Source organism: Haliotis rufescens, unplaced genomic scaffold (genome assembly GCF_023055435.1).
Source record: "Haliotis rufescens isolate VD_foot unplaced genomic scaffold, xgHalRufe1.0.p SCAF_7, whole genome shotgun sequence".
In the NCBI taxonomy this organism is placed as follows: Eukaryota; Metazoa; Mollusca; class Gastropoda; order Lepetellida; family Haliotidae; genus Haliotis; species Haliotis rufescens.
Window position 1 is genome coordinate 29,042,860 of NW_025964361.1, and position 24,086 is coordinate 29,066,945.

Consider the following 24,086-nt stretch of genomic DNA (forward strand, 5'->3'; position numbering starts at 1 on the left):
ATTGACACTAGTGAGGACAATAGTCGGCGTAGCAAAGGTGGTAGCATGAAGGACGGGAACTCCATCGGTTACAACTTCGTATTGCTCCGAGGTTTGAAAATCAAAGTAATCTCAAATGTGTTGTTGCAGTATGACAAATGGTATTTCTCTCATACAGGAAGCATCCCATGAAAATATAAGGTATATCTGTTACTTCAATAGACCCTTAACAATTCTAGTTAACACCCTCACTCGAAAAACAAAAACAAAATAACAAAAACAAATAATCCATTCATACTGGTACAAATAGAATGTGTTTAGGTTTGAGTTTTGGATATAAACACATATGTTTCAGTGTAGTCCACGTGCAATGTTTTGGAGGTGTTTGGGCGTTGGGTTTGTGTTCCAGAACTGTTCAACCTCTGTCTGACATTTTTCAAAGCTTTCTTCTGACGAGGATCATGACATTTATATTTCATGATCCCCTACTTTTTAAGAGAGTATATTTCTTCTTGAGTAGGGGAGGTACAGGGCAATATGGTTATATTTATTTTTAATCTTTGGAGAAAGGAAAGCTACAATGACATGACAAGGAGATATATCGAAAAGTACTAAAAACACATACTGCAGAGCTCCAGATAAGCTTTTGGTGTTGTGGGTATTTTACCCATGCATTTTAAAATCGTTGGATATCAGTAATTCTATCTGGGTATTCAAATTTCTGTTACCCACTAGTTTTTACACATGTGGGTATTTAAGCTAAATATTTAAAAACACTTATCATCTAGTCCCTGCCAACTGGTGTCGTGTGGGTCCGAGAGCTTTGTAGGACTCAAAAATACCACGATACTTCCACAAGAAAGTGTGATGGCAAATGATCATGATGTAACTGTCATCTAGGAGTTTGGCAAGGTTGACGGAATGCCCGTTTATAATTTCAAAATAAGTTGCTGATTTGCTAATCGAATACGCAGGGTTATTTCACAATATGTTGATGATACGCACAAGTTATATTTTTGTAGTGTATCTGTAATGTTCGTTGCGTATTTGATACGCTTGGATTTTATTTTACTGCGTATTTCTACATTTCTGATGCGTATTTTACGCAGATACGCAGCTTATCTGGAGCTCTGTACTGTGTATCTTCGTCAGGGTCTTATCTTTCCCACGACATTCCGAGGAAAACAGTTTTGAGAGAAAAAGAAAAAAGAGTTAGCGAGCCGATGGTTATTTATTTTTTCATATTTTAACGCGAGCCGTCCTATCATTATAATGCAAATTGTGACAGTGCGGTTTGCTTACGCCACAAAGTACGTATATTTTGTGAAACAATTAATTTAACGGACTGTCTGCTAGTCTGTGTGAAATACTAGTAATTATGACTATACTTTCATAAAGGTTTCGTTACTTTATTACTGATATCTCAATGCAAGATGAACATAAAATACAATAAATGTTTTCGTATTTTTTAATTCAACTTTGAAATGAACACACCTTCTGATCTTGATTACAACAATGAAATACACATTAAATATTAAGTCAATAAGTCATCGAGAATTGCAGAATCTCGAACTTTTAATTAACGTTGAAATGTTAGTGACAAATCACTTATAATTCAAAGATTAGGTCTCAAGGTACCAGTAGATTACTTATAGGCTATTAGTTTGTCAAAAATCCGCAAGGGGATTTCATGAGGATCTAAAATAGCGGTCTGTATGACAGTCTCTATCAACAACGTGCATCCTGTCAACAAAGGGACATCACTCTCACAACTTGATAAATCATCTACAAGTTTAATGCTTAAGTGCGCAAAGATTCCGATTTCCAAGTTAAGACGATAAATATCATGTTCGACCGTGTAGTGTTTGAATTAAAAATTTACTGCACATATGGTAAATTGAGGTTTACTTATTTTTTTAAACAAATATGTTTTTTAGTTGTTAAAAAATTGTGCTTTTTATGTGTTATTAACAATCGTGCTTTTTTTTAGGTGTAAGCAATTGCTTTTCTGCTGCAATTTTAGTTTCGACCCTGGCGCTTAGCCAAAGTGTGTTTCTTAACATGGTGAAAACACGAATAGGAAACTAACTACGACATCCATACGAAAGATGTAAGTATTAAAATATAGCGCTGAACATAAGCTATCCAATGGTATCATTAACCATTTACAACAAGCTTTGTACAATTATTGAGAAGGTAACAACGATCATAATTACCATGATGATATCTGGAACTACATACCAATTTCGCGGTACAGCGCAAAATTAGGTCACAAAAACATTTTCAACACATGAATAACGCAGCAAACAAATATGAGATAACATACATCGAGTCAATACATGGAACGAGTGTGCCATTAATTCACACGAGAATTAAGTAGTCACTAATTCTCTAACCAAGAATGCAATGACACAGAATAACGAGGATCGCCGGACTTTGCCGAACGGTGACCAATCTCATTAAAATCAGACCTCAGTTCTCGCTACCGCTAAATAAAGATCTGAGGACATCCCATTAGTGGTCACGTCAGAACGACCTTTCATCAGACCAATCAGAGCATCGCTTACCAGATTATGAAAGTGACAGTCGGAATGTGATTCCTAATCATGCAACCTCGAAAACTTTAACTCCGAACGATAGTTACGGGTTTAACGACTGAATACATACAATCTAGACCATCTTTTAGCCATTACAGAATGTTCTTTTGTTCAGGTTTCAAATTTGTAATCGAGACTTTGTCAAAATATGTTTGAAGCGTAGTCGCCAATTTGAAATTAGTGCCGTAGAGCACGAGAAAGCTGCCTTCTGATAAATCATTCCATTGGTCGGTCAAAGTTTCCTCAAGGTCGGTCTGACGTGACCCGTAATGGGATGTCCTCAGATCTTTGTTTAGCTGTAGCGAGAGCTAAGATCTGATTTTCATGAGATTGAACGGTGACGGAATTAAAGCTGGGGAGGGGTGCGGTCACTAGATCGTGATAAGCCAATTTTACGACCCGGTGCCAGTGATGTAATGTTATGAGTTAGCTAAAACACAATGGAGTAATATTCACTGAATACTCCGATACAATCACACTTGTATGTATCCCAGGGTAGTGCCCAGTGTTTTTGGAGGGTGCCTCTCTCCCAATACCTCATACAAAAATGTCCACTGTCTAGTAGTTTTTTCATCGATACTTTTGATGTCGAGATTGAAAGAATGCAATCACATCCGAGAAGAGTATGAGCAAACTTGTGAATACGATCAATGTGACCCCAGTTGCACCAATGCTGGAGGAAGACTTCCGCTCATCGGGAGCACTGATGTATTTGCGGATGGTCTTCGTCAGGTTTGTCTTATCTAGAAGCAGATTTTCTCGAATTTCCTTCTTCTTTTCGTCGACGGATTGAATCGACAGGTCATTGAGTCGGTTCTCCGGAATACAGGAACACCTGCAAACGCGATAGACAACTCGCCCAGGGTTTGAATCTGGTACAAGTGCTGTGATAGAGTGAGTGGATGTTTGTCTGAATCCTGAAGAGACGTCTGTGTGCGTTTGAGTAGGGTCTGAAGTATGGGCACCAACACTCTCACTGACACCCCAGTGGATGTCAGTTAGAATGTCTTCAGAGCTGCTTAAGCTGATGGTACCTGACACAATGTTGACGTCCACACTTGCCAGAGGTGACGTGGATATGGTTGCACTTGATCTCGCGTTGGATGAATTTATTACGTATGATGATTGTGACGGCATGGTGTTATACCCAATGCCGTGAATTGATGACTCTCGGGGTATTGCACTGACACCAGTACTTGACCAGGTATCGGTTGAAGACTGGGATGACATAATGCCATTTGATGACCACACAGACATCAACTCACCCTCTGATGACGATGCTGTCTCAGTGATGTCGGTGATGCTATCGGTTGAAGATACTGATAAAAGAGGCTCGATGGAGTTGGGGTTCAATGAGGAAAGGATGACTTGAGATGACAGCACTGGCATCATCGTGTCATCCTCTGATGATAACACAACGGTGTCGGAGTCGACGCTATTGGTATCGGAGATAAGAGACGCCGCGAACGACAGAGACGTGGACGAGATTTCTGAAAGGAAAGGACGAGGCTGAGGCTAAACACTAATGAATACATTATATGATCACAGTACGAAGCTCGAGTGATAGTAGTATGTTACTAATTTATGGAAATACATTTGTTCATACATTGTCCGCCGTCATATAGCTGGAATATTGCTGAGTGCGGCTGTAAACAACAAACAAACAAGTTAATACATTGAATCTGAATGTATGCAACACATTATGCTTCATAAAAAATGCTTATTGTACCTTTAACTGACGGTAGTCGTCGATTAGATTTTCTCACACAAAACTCACCTAAGTAAGTGCTCAATATCAGTCGGTTAATTTCTGATGATTTAAACCAGATTAGTAGCTTTGAGATTTATTCGTGATAAGAAAGATACAACATTTCGAGTACAGAAACATTTAAGACTTCTTCATTTTTTAAGAATCAAATAGACTTAGTGTACATTTCGGGTTCAGAGTAGTTATGATACATTATTGTACCATAACATTTGTTTGTTGTTTGTGTGTTGCTTAACGCCGCACTCAGCAATATTCCAGGATCTTCACGGGCCTGTACCATAACAGTTCAAGATTGGTCGAGTAATAAGATCTAAAGATGTACCATAACAGTTCAAGATTGGTTGAGTAATAAGATCTAAAGATGTACCATAACAGTTCAAGATTGGTCGAGTAATAAGATCTAAAGATGTACCATAACAGTTCAAGATTGGTTGAGTAATAAGATCTAAAGATGTACCATAACAGTTCAAGATTGGTTGAATAATAAGATCTAAAGATGTACCATAACAGTTCAAGATTGGTCGAGTAATAAGATCTAAAGATGTACCATAACAGTTCAAGATTGGTCGAGTAATAAGATCTAAAGATGTACCATAACAGTTCAAGATTGGTTGAGTAATAAGATCTAAAGATGTACCATAACAGTTCAAGATTGGTCGAGTAATAAGATCTAAAGATCTACCATAACAGTTCAAGATTGGTCAAGTAATAAGATCTAAAGATGTACCATAACAGTTCAAGATTGGTCGAGTAATAAGATCTCAAGATCTACCATAACAGTTCAAGACTGGTCGAGTAATAAGATCTAAAGATGTACCATAACAGTTCAAGATTGGTCGAGTAATAAGATCTCAAGATGTACCATAACAGTTCAAGATTGGTCGAGTAATAAGATCTAAAGATGTACCATACCAGTTCAAGATTGGTCGAGTAATAAGATCTAAAGATGTACCATAACAGTTCAAGATTGGTCGAGTAATAAGATCTAAAGATGTACCATAACAGTTCAAGATTGGTCGAGTAATAAGATCTAAAGATGTACCATAACAGTTCAAGATTGGTCGAGTAATAAGATCTAAAGATGTACCATAACATTTCAAGATTGGTTGAATAATAAGATCTAAAGATGTACCATAACAGTTCAAGATTGGTCGAGTAATAAGATCTAAAGATGTACCATAACAGTTCAAGATTGGTCGAGTAATAAGATCTAAAGATGTACCATAACAGTTCAAGATTGGTTGAGTAATAAGATCTAAAGATGTACCATAACAGTTCAAGATTGGTCGAGTAATAAGATCTAAAGATCTACCATAACAGTTCAAGATTGGTCAAGTAATAAGATCTAAAGATGTACCATAACAGTTCAAGATTGGTCGAGTAATAAGATCTCAAGATCTACCATAACAGTTCAAGACTGGTCGAGTAATAAGATCTAAAGATGTACCATAACAGTTCAAGATTGGTCGAGTAATAAGATCTCAAGATGTACCATAACAGTTCAAGATTGGTCGAGTAATAAGATCTAAAGATGTACCATACCAGTTCAAGATTGGTCGAGTAATAAGATCTAAAGATGTACCATAACAGTTCAAGATTGGTCGAGTAATAAGATCTAAAGATGTACCATAACAGTTCAAGATTGGTCGAGTAATAAGATCTCAAGATCTACCATAACAGTTCAAGAATGGTCGAGTAATAAGATCTCAAGATCTACCATAACAGTTCAAGATTGGTCGAGTAATAAGATCTAAAGATGTATCATAACAGTTCAAGATTGGTCGAGTAATAAGATCTAAAGATGTACCATAACAGTTCAAGATTGGTCGAGTAATAAGATCTAAAGATGTACCATAACAGTTCAAGATTGGTCGAGTAATAAGATCTCAAGATCTACCATAACAGTTCAAGAATGGTCGAGTAATAAGATCTCAAGATCTACCATAACAGTTCAAGATTGGTCGAGTAATAAGACCTAAAGATGTACCATAACAGTTCAAGATTGGTCGAGTAATAAGATCTGAAGATGTACCATAACAGTTCAAGATTGGTCGAGTAATAAGATCTAAAGATGTACCATAACAGTTCAAGATTGGTCGAGTAATAAGATCTAAAGATGTACCATAACAGTTCAAGATTGGTCGAGTAATAAGATCTAAAGATGTACCATAACAGTTCAAGATTGGTCGAGTAATAAGATCTAAAGATGTACCATAACAGTTCAAGATTGGTCGAGTAATAAGATCTCAAGATCTACCATAACAGTTCAAGAATGGTCGAGTAATAAGATCTCAAGATCTACCATAACAGTTCAAGATTGGTCGAGTAATAAGACCTAAAGATGTACCATAACAGTTCAAGATTGGTCGAGTAATAAGATCTAAAGATGTACCATAACAGTTCAAGATTGGTCGAGTAATAAGATCTAAAGATGTACCATAACAGTTCAAGATTGGTCGAGTAATAAGATCTCAAGATCTACCATAACAGTTCAAGAATGGTCGAGTAATAAGATCTCAAGATCTACCATAACAGTTCAAGATTGGTCGAGTAATAAGACCTAAAGATGTACCATAACAGTTCAAGATTGGTCGAGTAATAAGATCTGAAGATGTACCATAACAGTTCAAGATTGGTCGAGTAATAAGATCTAAAGATGTACCATAACAGTTCAAGATTGGTTGAGTAATAAGATCTAAAGATGTACCATAACAGTTCAAGATTGGTCGAGTAATAAGATCTAAAGATGTACCATAACAGTTCAAGATTGGTCGAGTAATAAGACCTAAAGATGTACCATAACAGTTCAAGATTGGTCGAGTAAAAAGATCTAAAGATGTACCATAACAGTTCAAGATTGGTCGAGTAATAAGATCTAAAGATGTACCATAACAGTTCAAGATTGGTCGAGTAATAAAATCTCAAGATCTACCATAACAGTTCAAGATTGGTCGAGTAATAAGATCTCAAGACGTACCTTACAGTTCAAGATTGGTCGAGTAATAAGATCTCAAGATCTACCATAACAGTTCAAGATTGGTCGAGTAATAAGATCTAAAGATCTACCATAACAGTTCAAGATTGGTCGAGTAATAAGATCTAAAGATGTACCATAACAGTTCAAGAATGGTCAAGTAATAAGATCTCAAGATCTACCATAACAGTTCAAGATTGGTCGAGTAATAAGACCTAAAGATGTACCATAACAGTTCAAGATTGGTCGAGTAATAAGATCTCAAGATCTACCATAACAGTTCAAGATTGGTCGAGTAATAAGACCTAAAGATGTACCATAACAGTTCAAGATTGGTCGAGTAATAAGCTGAAGATCTTGGCACTAACCCTGCCACATATTACGTGTATAGAGAGCTCATGTAGGCTCGGCCATGACGACGTGTTCCCGGTAGCGACATATACACACACATTGAGAATGAACGCATATTATTTCCACTGTTAGATCTGATGAAATTACTTAAAGTAACCCAAATAGAAGATGAGGTGACATCAGTAAAAATAATAATTCGAATTCTACCATGACTACCTGAAATATTCGAATTTGATTGGACAAACAATAAAATCACAATAAATTTAAATATAATCAATTTGGATTGAAAATGCGTCCGATTTATTACCGGTTCACTGCGTACTTATACAACCGACAACACTGTCGCACTACTTTTGTTTGACCAACATGGCTGATGTCAACACAACAGACGTTATTGATTTCGGAATATTTTAGATGGTCCGATAAGTGTACTTCTGTGCTCGGCAACATGGACAGGTAAACTGAGCCCAGAAACATCAGCGTAATTTAACATCGTTAAAATAATTAACTCGAACGAAAATATCGTCTTCTTTCATGTGTAGACCTATCTAATTAACACATCTCTTTTAAAATGAACATTAGATTCCATAAATTCGGTCTAACATTAATTTAATTTGCAAACATCGTTCGTTTATCTCCTAAATCAACCACATGTCGCCAGCTTGATATTCCTATGCTGATGCATTTGGACTCAGTAAAAATGTATTACTTTAGAGTCCTGTAATCTAAAACATACAGACCAAGGCTAATCACGGCATGCAAGGTTGAAACTCGACCCGTGAAGACCCGGGTAGAGAATAGTTCTTCAACAACCCAAGCTTGCCGTAAGAGGCGACTAACGAGGTCGGGTGGTCAGACTCGCTGACTTGGTTGATGCATTTTATGGTATCCCAACTGCGTGGATCGATGCTCATGATGGCATTTGTCTGGATTGTCTAGTCCAGACTCGATCATTTACAGACCGCCGTCGTATAGCTGGAATATTGCAGAGTGCGGTGTTAAACAAAATAATATATACGGTTCAAACTCTTTTTGTGATTTAGATGAGCGAAAGCGATTACCTTCACAAGTTCCATCGTCCGGTCCCATGGTTGTCAGGGGCTTTTCACATATAAACGACATAGCTTCATCACAGACCACAGCATCCCAATAACCGTCCACGGTGGCCACTGCACAGTGTTCGCCTTTGATCACAGATTGGTTGCCACTTACAGCCCAGTTGGCGTAGACCAATGGCATGCAGTCCATCCACACCCATTGCCCAGCGTTATGCCAGGAAGCCCCAATGTAATGCTTAGACGCTGGAAAAAATCAAGTAGTTTTCGTGACAGACATTTTCGCCGACTGCAGCTTATCACAATTTAGGATGGAAGACTTCATAGCAATACCTTAATTCAACGATAATCATATCGTGTATCGATACAACATGATTTGTATGTCATAAGGAGCACTTCTAATTCGGTATGAAAACTGTTTGTGAAATCTCAATGTTCTAATGACAGACCCCCCGATTCAATGCTAATTTAATTGCTTCTGGTTTCCGGATATATTTTGGTGTGGTCTATTTCCATTGATGTTGGAATATGACTACTCGACAAGGTAAGAGTCGAGCTTTCATGTATGATATCCTGTATTGAATTGCGACCTTAATATTGATATACATATCCTATCGCGACAAAGTGTATCGACACAGCCCTGAACAGCTCGTATCCAGGGATTAGGAACCTGTCCAGAATATGCGATTGAGACCAGCCAACCCAACTTGGTGTAGCCAAGTAGTTAGGGTGTTCTTTCGTCATGTACAGAGCATTTAAGATCGAACAAGGAAACTGAACAGCAGATGGTCGATGTCCCTCACATTACAAAAAAAATGTCACGACTCCCCTTAATATGCAATTTTCTTATCACACGATTTACGGATCGAGAAACGTTAATTTTGAGGGCCAAAATGAACACGGAAATAGCTTTTTAAGTTGTTGTTTGATTTTGGTTTTTAAAAAAAGTATTGTCGATTTGGGTAAAAACAATATAAAAAGAAAAATTATTATTTCCCATGCTTAACATAACTGAAAATAGTTAAAAATTCGATGATAGAACCATCTTTCTCAAATATTTGATTTTACCCAATACTTGCGAAGAGTCGGGTCAGCGGATCCTTAAAACAAGTAATGGAAAATTTAACTCCTGTACTAACGTAAACACAATATTTAGATCTTGAAAATCATGGTATTAGGATGGCAACTAAAAACAACAGAAAGAAATCACGAGGAAGAATGTGAATGAATTGAACCTGTAACAAATTCATTTTTTATCCAAAATATATCAAGTTTGATGGTACTGCACTTCTGAACTCACAGATGTGCCGATATACTTCATGCAGATAGTGTTGTTTCGAGTCACTGTCCACCGTGACGAGGCGGTCTCCATCAGCACGACACGCAGCAGCAGCGTTGATCCACGTCTCGGGCTGAGGGTGATGCTTGACACAGAGCTCGGCCTCGTATATGTAGGTGTAACCGTCAGCCGTGGGGCATCCTGGATGAGAGTCTGGAAACCATTTTGGACATTTTAAACCCCTTTTGCTGAATGGTGGAGCGAGTGAGTGTAATGTGGGAGGAAAGCCCAAAGGTAGACTACGCGGATCATCAATACATGTGTTGGTTTAACGCCGATTTGAACAGTTTTTCACTTATATCAAGTGGTGTCATTTTTATTTTCGAGGAAACGCGACATGACATAAGTCCTAAATGTTTACCACTTTGGTTGTTTGTTTGTCGTTTACGCTGCATTCAGCAATATTCCAGCTATATGACGGCGGTCTGTATATAAATCGAGTCCGGACCATACAATCCAGTGATTAACATCATGAGCATCGATCCACGCAATTGGGATACTATGACATGCATCAACCAAGTCAGCGAGCCTGGCCACCCGATCCCGTTAGTCGACAAGCATAGTCACTTTTTTAAGGCAAGCATGGGTTGCTGACCTTTTCTACCCCGGATCTTGACTGAGACAAAGCAAGGGTAGTCTAGGGCGTCCATTCGACTCTGCATAGCAACTTGCTGCACCTTAGCCCACCGCGAAGTCAACAGCAAAGTCAGTTTCCAATGCTGACAACTTCGTAAAATGTATTCAGGGTGACGGAGTGATATCATGTTAGCATCCATTCAGCAATATAAACGAGACAGCCAGACTTGTATATGTGTTAGTTTTTGTTGATGGCTAAAACTGACAACAATTGCAGGCGACTGAAGGGATGATGTAAATCCAGGGAACCGTGCAGGTAGCAGAGGTAGTTGGTTGGTTTGTTGTGTGACGCCGCACTCAGCAATATTCCAGCTATATGACGGCGGTCTGTAAATAATCGAGTCTGAACCAGACAATCCAGTGATTTAATATCATGAGCATCGATCCACGCAATTGAAATTGATGACATGCATCAACCAAGTCAGCGAGCCTGACCACCCGATCCCGTTTGTCGCCTTTTACGACAAGCATAGTCGCCTGTTACGGCAGGCATGGGTTGCTGAAGACCTATTCTACTCCGGATCTTCACGGGCCAAGAGGCCCCATGGTCCCTAGTATGGTGATATACCTTCAGTTTCTGGTGATCTATACCCCCTTTTTTATTATGTATTGTTATAAATAGTGATATGTTTTTTTTATGGTTACATGCTAGTTTTAAATACTATTCAGTGATATGCTAGGCCTTTATAGTTTCCATGTATTTCTTATGTATAACATTTGATAGTCGTGATATGGCTGAAATACTGCCGAGGTGACTAAATTTTAACTCACTCACTCACTCACTCACTCATTCAGACTAACTAGTGGTCGATAGAACATCAGTTATGACACACTAATAGCCAGGTCACACTTGCATGGGTTATTACGGTGATTTCGGGGTAAAATTGACCCCAAGCAACCTATACTTGTCAGAGGCGACATAATATCAATCGCTGACATGTACGGACTCGTTTAAATACAGGACGCTGTCATAGACCTCGAATATAACCTTGGTGTTAAACAACAAAGACACACGCATAAAGGGACCTTTGAGAATAATACTTTAACAAACAAGTATCCGAAGTGCTGTGGAATGTGTGGAATTAGTGAATCGATTCAGATGACGTCGCTAAGTGTGGGTACGTACATTGACATTGGCCCGTGAATAATTGGACATTTTGTGTTTCAGATAGCACCGCCTCACAGACGTAGCCAGACTTCACTCCACAGTTGACGTTCTGCCAGCCAATACCCATCTCCTTGTCTTTTGCCAATTGGACACACAGGCCGTAGCCATCAGGCTGTGAGGGCAACCAGTTCGTGTTGCCAAGAGTTCCCCCGTCTATCCAGTTGTATGAGATACCATTATTCTCTGGTTCCAGGTGTAACCCAATAGAAAAGGAAGTGGCTGTGGAGAGAAACATACATTGATCATATACCACTGACTATCTGGTCTTCTAGTGTCAGCGCAAGTTCCCACTGGTCTACAATGACGTTGATAACTGTTCTACATAGTTATCGTAGAGAATGATTCACTGTGTCGAACAATGCCAAACATACACTTATGTGATCGTGACAGGTTTCACCTTGAACACACGGTATCGGCTCATCGAATATAAATGTTTGTTTGTTACTTAACGCCGCACTCAGCAATATTCCAGCTATATGACGGCGGTCTGTAAATAACCGATTCTGGACCAGACAATCCAGTGATTGGCATCATGAGCATCGAGCCACGCAATTGGGATACCATGACATGCATCAACCAAGTCAGCGAGCCTGACCACCCGATCCCGTTAGTCGCCTCTTACGGCAAGCATAGGATGCTGAAGACCTATTCTCTACCCGGATCTTCACGGGTCTCAACGAATATAAAAATGTGTTTAGATCCCAAACGCAAACCTAAACACGTTTCATGTACCATAATTGGGCTTAGGGTTTAGATTCATTGTAGGTAATTTGACAAGAGGCGCTTTCGATTTTTTAGTGTTTAATGTTGATACATGGATACTATGTCCTTTTTCATAGTCACCATTAACCGAGCTTGGTTTATTGTATTTTTATGTCAATATTCTACCAAGTTTGTCGGTATGGTTTATGCCTGACTGAGAGTGAATCTGATTTGTACATCTTCGTCATATTTGACTTATTGCCTAATAATATGCCTAATATATAATAAATATATGTTTAAATATAAAGTAAAGACACAAGAACGGACACAGTAGACAACAAGACCAGATTAATGGCACAAGATCAGATACAGTAGACTCATGACCAGATACAGTAGACAACAAGACCGGATACAGTAGACACAAGAACGGATACAGTAGACACAAGACCAGATACAGTAGACACAAGACCGGATAAAGTAGACAACAAGACCAGATACAGTAGACACAAGACCGGATACAGCAGACACAAGACCAGATACGGTAGACAACAAGACCAGATACAGTAGACACAAGACCAGATACAGTAGACACAAGACCAGATACAGTAGACACAAGACCAGATACAGTAGACACAAGACCAGATACAGTAGACACAAGACCAGATACAGTAGACAACAAGACCAGATACAGTAGACAACAAGACCAGATACAGTAGACAAAAGACCAGATACAGTAGACACAAGACCAGATACAATAGACACAAAAACGGATACAGTAGACACAAGACCAGATACAGTAGACACAAGACCAGATACAGTAGACAACAAGATCAGATACAGTAGACAACAAGATCAGATACAGTAGACACAAAACCAGATACAGTAGACAACAAGACCAGATACAGTAGACACAAGACCAGATACAGTAGACACAAGACCAGATTAATGGCACAAGATCAGATACAGTAGACTCATGACCAGATACAGTAGACAACAAGACCGGATACAGTAGACACATGAACGGATACAGTAGACACAAGACCAGATACAGTAGACACAAGACCGGATACAGTAGACAACAAGACCAGATACAGTAGACACAAGACCGGATACAGCAGACACAAGACCAGATACGGTAGACAACAAGACCAGATACAGTAGACACAAGACCAGATACAATAGACACAAGACCAGATACAGTGGACACAAGACCAGATACAGTAGACAACAAGACCAGATACAGTAGACACAAGACCAGATACAGTAGACAAAAGACCAGATACAGTAGACACAAGACCAGATACAGTAGACACACGAACGGATACAGTAGACAACAAGACCAGATACAGTAGACACAAGACCAGATACAGTTGACAACAAGACGAGATACAGTAGACACAAGACCAGATACAGAAGACAACAAAATCAGATACAGTAGACACAAGACCAGATACAGTAGACAACAAGACCAGATACAGTAGACACAAGAACGGATACAGTAGACACAAGACCAGATACAGTAGACACAAGACTAGATACAGTAGACAACAAGATCAGATACAGTAGACACAAGACCAGATACAGTAGACAACAAGACTAGATACAGTAGACACAAGACTAGATACAGTAGACCCAAGACCAGATACAGTAGACAACAAGATCAGATACAGTAGACACAAGACCAGATACAGTAGACAACAAGACCAGTTACAGTAGACACAAGAACGGATACAGTAGACACAAGACCAGATACAGTAGACACAAGACCAGATACAGTAGACACACGGACGGATACAGTAGACAACAAGACCAGATACCGTAGACACAAGACCAGATACAGTAGAGAACAAGACCAGATACAGTAGACAACAAGATCAGATACAGTAGACACAAGACCAGATACAGTAGACAACAAGACCAGATACAGTAGACACAAGACCAGATACAGTAGACACAAGACCAGATACAGTAGACAACAAGATCAGATACAGTAGACACAAGACCAGATACAGTAGACAACAAGACCAGATACAGTAGACACAAGACCAGATACAGTAGACAACAAGACCAGATACAGTAGACAACAAGATCAGATACAGTAGACAACAAGATCAGATACAGTAGACACAAGACCAGATACAGTAGACACAAGACCAGATACGGTAGACACAAGACCAGATACAGTTGACAACAAGAAGAGATACAGTAGACACAAGACCAGATACAGAAGACAACAAAATCAGATACAGTAGACACAAGACCAGATACAGTAGACAACAAGACTAGATACAGTATACACAAGAACGGATACAGTAGACACAAGACCAGATACAGTAGACACAAGACTAGATACAGTAGACAACAAGATCAGATACAGTAGACACAAGACCAGATACAGTAGACAACAAGACCATATACAGTAGACACAAGACCAGATACAGTAGACACAAGACCAGATACAGTAGACACAAGACCAGATACAGTAGACACAATACCAGATACAGTATACAACAAGACCAGATACAGTAGACACAAGACCAGATACAGTAGACACAAGACCAGATACAGTAGACACAAGAACGGATACAGTAGACACAAGACCAGATACAGTAGACACAAGACTAGATACAGTAAACAACAAGATGAGATACAGTAGACACTAGACCAGATACAGTAGACAACAAGACCAGATACAGTAGACACAAGACCGGATACAGTAGACACAAGACCAGATACAGTAGACAACAAGATCAGATACAGTAGACAACAAGATCAGATACAGTAGACACAAGACCAGATACAGTAGACAACAAGACCAGATACAGTAGACAACAAGATCAGATACAGTAGACACAAGACCAGATACAGAAGACACAAGACCAGATACAGTAGACACAAGATCAGATACAGTAGACAACAAGACCAGATACAGTAGACACAAGACCAGATACAGTAGACAGGAGACCAGATACAGTAGACACAAGACCAGATACAGTAGACACAAGAACGGATACAGAAGACACAAGACCAGAACAGTAGACACAAGACCAGATACAGTAGACACAAGACCAGATACAGTAGACAACAAGACCAGATACAGTAGACACAAGACCAGATACAGTAGACACAAGAACGGATACAGTAGACACAAGACCAGATACAGTAGACACAAGACCAGATACGGTAGACACAAGAACGGATGCAAAACCGTTTCTATATGACTGAAACAATACAAATGAGAAGTTAAATCCTAACTCACTCACTGTTTAACTGATCTTCCAGGTGGGCATTGATGCTGTTGATCTTGTCCTGTGTATCGAGCAAAACAAGGTGTAATCTGTTTTCCCGACAGAAGGTACGCGCATCTGTCCACGACTTCAGTGTCGTGAACACCTTTATACATAGCCCTGAGTTGTTGAGATACACGAACCCATCATGTCTTGGACAGTTTGGAGGGTCTGAAAAACAGACACGTCTGAAGTAATGATGACACATGCATAAGAATACATGTCATGGCAAGACAGGCGCGAACAAGTTATTAATTAACAATATTCCTTGTTTAGTTAATAAAGGGACAAACTAATCCATAATCATAAGAAAACTTAACAAAAGTCCATTGTACCACTGTGACTATTGGGTACACAATGTGTTTATGAATCACTATAATATAGTAAAGAAACCCATTCATCCGAAACAGAATTCCGTAGCATGAGCATCGTTCCACGTCGCTGGAAATGGTGCCCCACAAGTTTGTTTGTTTGTTTGTTTGCTTTTGTTTAACGCCGCACTCGACAATATTCCAGCTATATGACGACGGCCTGTAAATAATCGAGTCTGGACCAGACAATACAGTGATTGACATCACTAACATCGAGCAACGCAATTGGGATACGATGACATGCATCAACCAAGTCAGCGAGTCTAACCACCCGATCCCGTTAGCTGCTTCTTACGACAAGCATAGTCGCCTTTTACGACAAGCATGGGTTGATGAAGACCTTACTTCCCCGGATCTTCACGGTTTTCGTGCCATAACTACAATCTTGCAGAATGGAAGGACCTACACTTTGTACATTCATATAAACTCAGACAGTCGTGAAGCGTACCAAACCCTCAAATATTCTTAATGTAAAATGAAATCGAAGTAGACAATATTCTGGCTGTTATCTTTAATCAGTTTTTTTTTACAAAAATCCTAAAACTTACAATCTCATTAAAATCAGATATTAGTTCTCGCTACCGCTTAACAAAGATCTGAGGACATCCCATTGCGGGTCACGTCAGACCGACCTTTCGCGAACTTTGACCGACCAATGAAATGACTGATAAGAAGTCGACAAAAAAAATTAACAAAAGAACATCCTGGAATGGCTAATAGATGGTCTAGATTGTATGAATACGGACATAAAGCCCATAACTGTCGTTCGGAATACACTGTGTGTTTTTTCGAGATTGCACGATCAAAAATCACATTCCAACTGTCACTTTCATGATCTGATAAGCGATGCTCTGATTGGTCAGATGAAAGGTCGTTCTGACATGACCCGCAATGGGATGTCCTCAGATCTTTGTTGAGCGGTAGGGACAACTAAGATCTGATTTTATTGAGATTGAAAACTTAAAGACAAACACGAAAATTTAATGATTTGAAAAAACGCGAAACATGCCCAATTTCAACGTCCTCGGTCTGTCAATGTCGGGGGGTATAGAAAGCCATCATTGTTTTGTCCCTTGTTCGACGCCAGTTTCAGTAATATTCTGTAATTATCGAGTCTCATTGACACTGTGAGCAACAACTACGCAAATGGGATACGATGACATGCATCAACCAAGGCAGCAAGCCTAACCACCCGATCCCGTTAGTCGCCTCTTACAACAAGCATGGGTTGTTGACGACCGCTTCTAACCCGCATCTTCACTGTGGTTTACAGAGTCATTGTACATTTGATAGTATTTAAAAGCATGGGGCAAAGGTCAAAAGTATACTAGCCACATAAAGAAACTGTGCACGGAGAAAATATATTCTGGATTGAAATACAACACAGCAAGAACAAAATGATGCAGACGCTGTAGCAGCTGAATGATCGGACCATAAGAAAATGTCAACGGGACCTGAACAACATCTGTTACGATGACGTCAGACGATCAAAATGGAGTAGGGGGTCATACGAAAAAGTCACAAAGTCAATAACGGGTATGACCACCCTGTGCGTGAATCACAGCAGTGCATCGGCGACGCATGGAGTCCACCAAATGGGCATGGAAGGCCTGGGGATGGCCTGCCATATCCTCCTCAAATCCTGTGCCAAGTCACGGACGTTATCTGGAGGATGTGGAAGACGACGCAGACGGCGCTCCATTTCATCCCACACATGCTCTATTGGGGAGAGATCTGGAGAAACTGCAGGCCATGGCAGTAACATGACATTGTTATGGTGAAGGAAATCCATTGCGGCCCTAGCCGTGTGAGGACGAGCGTTGTCATGTTGAAATGTCAATCCCGGGCCATGACGTTGCAGGAAAGGAATGACCACAGGCCTCAGAATCTGATCTCTGTAGCCAACACCGGTGAGATTGCCCTGAACAACCACCAAAGGAGTTCGGTGCCGTGCTGTTATCCCACCGCAAATCATCACAGGGCCACCTCCAAAACGATTCCTCTCCACAATACAGTTGCGTGCATAACGTTCTCCCAAACGCCGGTAGACACGTTGGCGCCCGTCACTGTGGGAAATGTTGAACCTCGATTCATCTGTAAAGACAACATTTCTCCACCATATTCGAGGTTGGCGAACATGATTTCGACACCATCTTAGACGGTTGACTCGATGACGGTGTGTCAGGATGGGACGTATGGCAGGGCGTCGTGGTCGAATCCTGTACTGACGTAAACGATTCCTGACAGTGTTGGAATGGATACGGCGCAGTCCAGGAATTGTCTCGGACGTCGTTACTGCCGTTTGGAATCTGTGTCGGAGATGTGTCACTCGAATCCATCTGTCCTGTCTTGGCGTCGTTACTCAGGGACGTCCTGAACGTGGGTGGTCGGCAACGTCATTTGTGTTCTGATAACGCCTCACCAATGCCGATATCGTGTTACGATGGCATTGGAAATGTGTTGCCACCTGTTGTTGCCTCATTCCCGCTCGGATCATTCCAATGGCTTCATGTCGCTGTGCAGCTGTCAATCTTGGCATGATTTGCTTGTGATATGCTTGTGTCTGTGCCTGAGAAGTTATTAATTTTTGAATGACCACAGATCATGCTTTCCAAAGTGACAGCGAATTTTGAGTTGCACATGCTGTGTACAGCTGCACAGGATGCACGTGCAGTAACACATTGCACGTCCATAGGCCCCCATCACTGACGTCATATCGCATGGCACGTGCATGAGCGTTTGAATGTCTCCAATAATTGCTGTGTTCAAACCTATATTTCATATATGGACGGTGAGCCCTTATATCTATATTTTCTCCGTGCACAGTTTCTTAATGTGGCTAGTATAGAATTTTTTTTTTAAAAACCCGGAACATATCTGTTGCTGTCTACTACTAACTACACATAAAGATCACAGCCATGTCTCTTTTTAGATGGCACTCCAATTAAGGTTTTAAAAGAAGCCAAATTTTTGGGATTAATTTTCGACCACCATTTGACGTTTCTACCACATATCAAATATTTAAAGACTAAATGCCTGAAGGCACTAGATTTATTGAAAGTTGTCTCCAATTCAAAGTGGGGAGGGGATCAGAAAACCCTTCTTCACTTATATAGATCTTTAATTCGCTCTAAGCTGGACTATGGCTCCATTGTTTATGCTGGAGCCTGCAAGAGTAATTTAAAAAAGCTAGATTCAATCCACCATCAAGGACTTAGACTGTGCCTTGGTGCATTTAGAACTTCTCCCGTTGACAGCCTCTATGTCGAGGCTGATGAACCCTCTCTGAAACAACGCCGTATTAAATTGTCTCTCCAGTATGTTACTAAATTACGTTCCAATCCCTCCAATCCTGCTTATGATTCCGTTTTTCATCCCCTATATGAAGAGCTGTTTCAGAAGAATCAAAAGCTGGTTCCACCACTTGGATTTCGGATCAAATCTCATTTTCATGCTGCAAATTTAGATATTGGATATGGATATTGGATTTGGATATTATCTCTCCTTACTGTCTTTTGTCTTCTCCTCCCTGGCAGTTGGTGAGGCCGGAAGTAGACATTTCCCTCACTCGTTTTATCAAATCTGACACTAATCAACTAGTATATCAACAGGAATATTTACAATTAAGATCTAAATACGATACACACCGTTCAATCTTTACTGATGGATCCAAGGACGGTGGCAAAGTAGCAAGTGCCGCTGTCGTTGGATCAAAACATTTATCCTCTAGAATACCAGACAATAGCTCTATTTTCACTGCTGAGGCCAATGCTATCCTGACAGCCTTGTTATGCATTCAGAAACAGCTTGCATTTAAACAATTTATAATCTTTTCTGATTCTCTATCTTGTTTTCAGGCACTGAAAAACGTCTCTTCTAATCATCCAATTATTTTAAACATTTCAGAACTTTATAATGATCTTTCAACTGGCCAATACGACATCGTCTTTTGTTGGTTGCTCAGTCATGTGGGCATAAAAGGCAACACAATGGCTGCTGCTGCAGCTAAAGCAGCACTCAACAAATCTGTGACACCACTTCTAATTCCATACAGTGATTATATCCTGTGATCAGATGTTACATCAGGGATCTTATGCAAAAGAAGTGGGACACCCAAGTAGGTATCAATAAATGACATCAAATTAAGCCAAATATCGGTTACACCTACTTGGGTTGTCAGTCCAGATTTGAAGAGGTCATTTTACGACGATGTCACATTGGCCATTCAAGATATACAAATGAATATCTATTAAAAGGTGAGGTTCTTCCATTTTGTATCCCTTGTGATGAAAGAATCACAGTCAGGCATGTCCTGCTTGACTGTATTGATTTTTCCATCAAAAGGAATAATTTTTTCCAGGTTTCATCTATGAAGGATCTTTTTCAGGTAAGTACTCATTTAATTATTGTTTTTTTTAAAAGAAATTGAATTAATAGATAAATTTTGATTAAATGTATTGTAAAAGGTATGTGCTTTTAATTTGGTAAAATGATTATATGACTGTGATTGTTAGTGGCTGTACCTTCAAAGGGGGTTGAAGGAACGTAAAATAATTGTCCCCCTGAGAGGGTACGTAAGTCCCACTCCCTTCAAAGTATGCTTCATTTTCCAGGCTTTTAATCGTAGAATATTTGTTGGTTTTACATTGGCTTAAAATATCTAACAATCGCCAGTGGCCATAGGGATAGTGTAAATCCTGCTGGGGTACCATGCAGGAAGCAGATGTACCGTTAGTCCCCATGGTACCTAGTATGGTGACCTACCTTTGGCTATTGGTGATCTATAGCCCATTTTTATTGTGTACTGTTCTGAATTGTTCTGAATTGTTAAGAATGTTATTATGATATGGTAGTTTTAAATCTACATCTGTGATAGTCTAGTGGTTTTACTGTCCTTTGTCGACAGATTTTAATGTCTATATGTATTAATATATAACTTGATTTAGTCACTATATGGCTGGAAAATTGCCGATGTGACTTTAAATATTAACTCACTCACTAACTCACTCACAGCCATGTCTGAACGATCTGCGAAGATCCTGGATAGAAAAGATCTTCAGCAACCCATGCTTGCTGTAAAAGGCGACTATGCTTGTCGTAAAAGGCGACTACCGGGATCGGGTGATCAGGCTCGCTGACTTGGTTGATGCATGTCATCGATCCCAAATTGCTCATGATGTCAATCACTGGATTGTCTGGTCCAGATTCGATTATTTACAGACCGCATTCATATAGCCGGAATATTGCTGAGTTTGGCGTTAACAACAAACAAACACTTGATAACATTAATCATGTAAACATACCCAAGGAAGACCCCATCATCAAACCAAAGCCTTTGTTCCAAGAAGCGTCCATCTGCATCAGTCCAATAGGGTAATCCAGGTGCAGGTCAACAACAGGTAGTGGCAGAAAAAGGTAATGTATTCCGATGTTACAACAATCGGAATATTCGAAGTAAGAATGTATTGCCGCTGGTAAGGAAGTGATGTCCTGTCCCCTTTCCACAAAAAACATCACGAGGCCATCCCCGGGGACAGGAAATATATCAATCGTATTATAATGCTGAAACCGTTCAACGGCAGGTACGATCGCCATGATCGGGTCTCCTAGATGGTCATTGACACTGAAGTAGCTCGAATCCGCTCGCCTTCCTAGCATCACTACCTGGATTGGACGTGAGGCTTTCAGACAAAATACTTTGAGTGTTTCTACATCAATATAGTCACCAGCATCCAGATAAGTATATAGGTTCCCTCCATCATATATCTCAGTATTATTTTCTGATGCGACTACTCTCAAAACTGCAGCATCTTCGGAAACTGCTGGAAGAACAAAGTTCCTCCCAAAGAAAGCTTTAGGTAGCATCATTTCCTCAATAACCCGTTCCCAACCCGAATCTCCAAGAAAAGTTACACCAGCAACAACTGATATTGGCTTTTGACTTCTAATAAACGTCCCTGTCACGTCTCCAGAACAGTACATATCATATTTCTGCTTTGCTAAGATCCTGACACTCATCAGTATGGATGGAGATAGAAAGATAGAGCCACAATTGAGTTCCATTCTGGGTGTAATTTCCACGTTTGTATCTTCGTACCCTATGATGGAGAAGTAGGAGTAGCCGCCACCAGTTGGAGGGTAGGACACGAGATAGAAGCTCGTGGACCATCTGCTTTTAGGGATAGCTAAATAGCCGTCATTGTCTCCCCTGATGACGTAAAGAGATATGTCATCGCTGCTTGTGATGCTGACTCCCGTATCATGCGCTGGCGTTGAAATAGCCGTGTATTGTAGGTCTATGGTGAGAGTAAGCGTGTCGTCGATGGTATAGTGGTTACTACCAACGGGTCCAGCATTGTCAATGACCACGGCAGTGTCTTTCGGGCCGCGCATGTGAAGTATGATGAGACCACTTAATGATGCATTGGGAGGGGATGGGAAGCCCAGCATGAACTCTCTGCCACGTTCGTTCATATATCCTGTGAAAAGATTGAAATATCCATATAATGAGCATTATATTACACATGGGCTCGGACATCAAGGAAATAGCTTTCAGTATGTGTCACATAGCATACATGTATCATTACAATACAAAAACCTCGATGGGTGAGTGAGTGAGTATTTTTTTACGCCGCTTTTAGCAACATTCCAGCAATATCACGGCGGGGGACACCAGAAATGGGCTCCACACATTGTACCTATGTCGGGAATCGAACCCGGGTCTTCGGCGTGACGAGCGAACCCTTTTACCACTAGGCTACCCGACCGCCCCAAAACATCCATGGAATTATCTGTAATTCCTATCTTTGAATATAACGATCGGGTCATCTGTTATTTCTCATATATCGTAGATTTGTTTCATTGTTGGGGTCAGGGAGGGAAACAAGTTGACATTCTTGTTTTTCTTACATGTGATTAACTGGACGGTAAAAAAGAGGCTTACTGGATTTGTTTAAATTTTCGTGCTCCACCATATCAACCAGCAACGATGAGCGAGTGAGCATGGTTTTACTCTGCTTTTAGCAATATCACGGCGGTGGACACCAGAAAGGGGCTTCACACACTGAACCCATGTGTGGAATCGAACCCGGGTCTTCGGCGTTACGAACGAACACTTTAACCACTAGGCTACCACTAGGCTTGATCACTGCGTATCAGTCAACATTGATAATTTGTTCGTTTTATTTGTTTGTTTATTTGTTGTTAAACGCCACACTCAGCAATATTCCAGCTATATGACGGCGGTCTGAAAATAATCGAGTCTGGACCAGACAAGCCAGTGATTAATATCACGAGCATCGATCAACACAGTTGGGATCGATGAAATGCATCAACCAAGTCAGCGAGCCTGACCATCCGATCCCGTTAGTCGCCTCTTACGACAAGCATAGTCGCCTTTTACGGCAATGTAGGGCAAACATTGGTTGCTGAAGACATATTCTACCCGGATCTCGATTTACAGACGGCCATACAGCTGGAATATTGCTGGGTTCGGCGTTAAAAAAACAAAACAATCAACATTGATGGTGTAGAAGATGCGATTCCCTGATACACATTCCGCGTCTGGTTGTCCCGTTATTGTCACAAAGGCCAGAAACGATCCTCGAACAATGCAGCTAGGATACCATCTTGACGTGTTTAATGTAAACAAGCAACCATCATCAAACCTCTACTTATCTGCAGATTTCAGAGTATATATAGAATGAAAAATATCTCGAGGGTTTAACAGTACATATACTCCAAATCACGTTAGTGTTTATGTTTATTTCCATAACGACGTTTTAACACAACCTCGGGGTATACACGTGATTTATTTTGTTTTGTTCTTGTTGATTGGATTGAAGAGGAAACACGTGGTG

At 40.2% G+C, this 24,086-nt stretch overlaps 1 protein-coding gene across 1 annotated transcript; it reads right to left on the minus strand.

Annotated features, from left to right (window-relative positions):
* Positions 1-2,874: 2,874 nt before the first annotated feature.
* On the minus strand, positions 2,875-22,701 carry LOC125376198. The gene is made up of 6 exons (XM_048388149.1): positions 21,531-22,701; positions 15,833-16,027; positions 11,826-12,086; positions 10,025-10,216; positions 8,731-8,970; positions 2,875-4,066 (listed from the first exon to the last, which is right to left on the minus strand). The coding sequence occupies exons 1-6, from the start codon at positions 22,699-22,701 to the stop codon at positions 3,147-3,149; spliced, it is 2,979 nt and encodes a 992-aa protein (XP_048244106.1). The 3' UTR covers positions 2,875-3,146.
* Between the last annotated feature and the right edge of the window lie 1,385 nt (positions 22,702-24,086).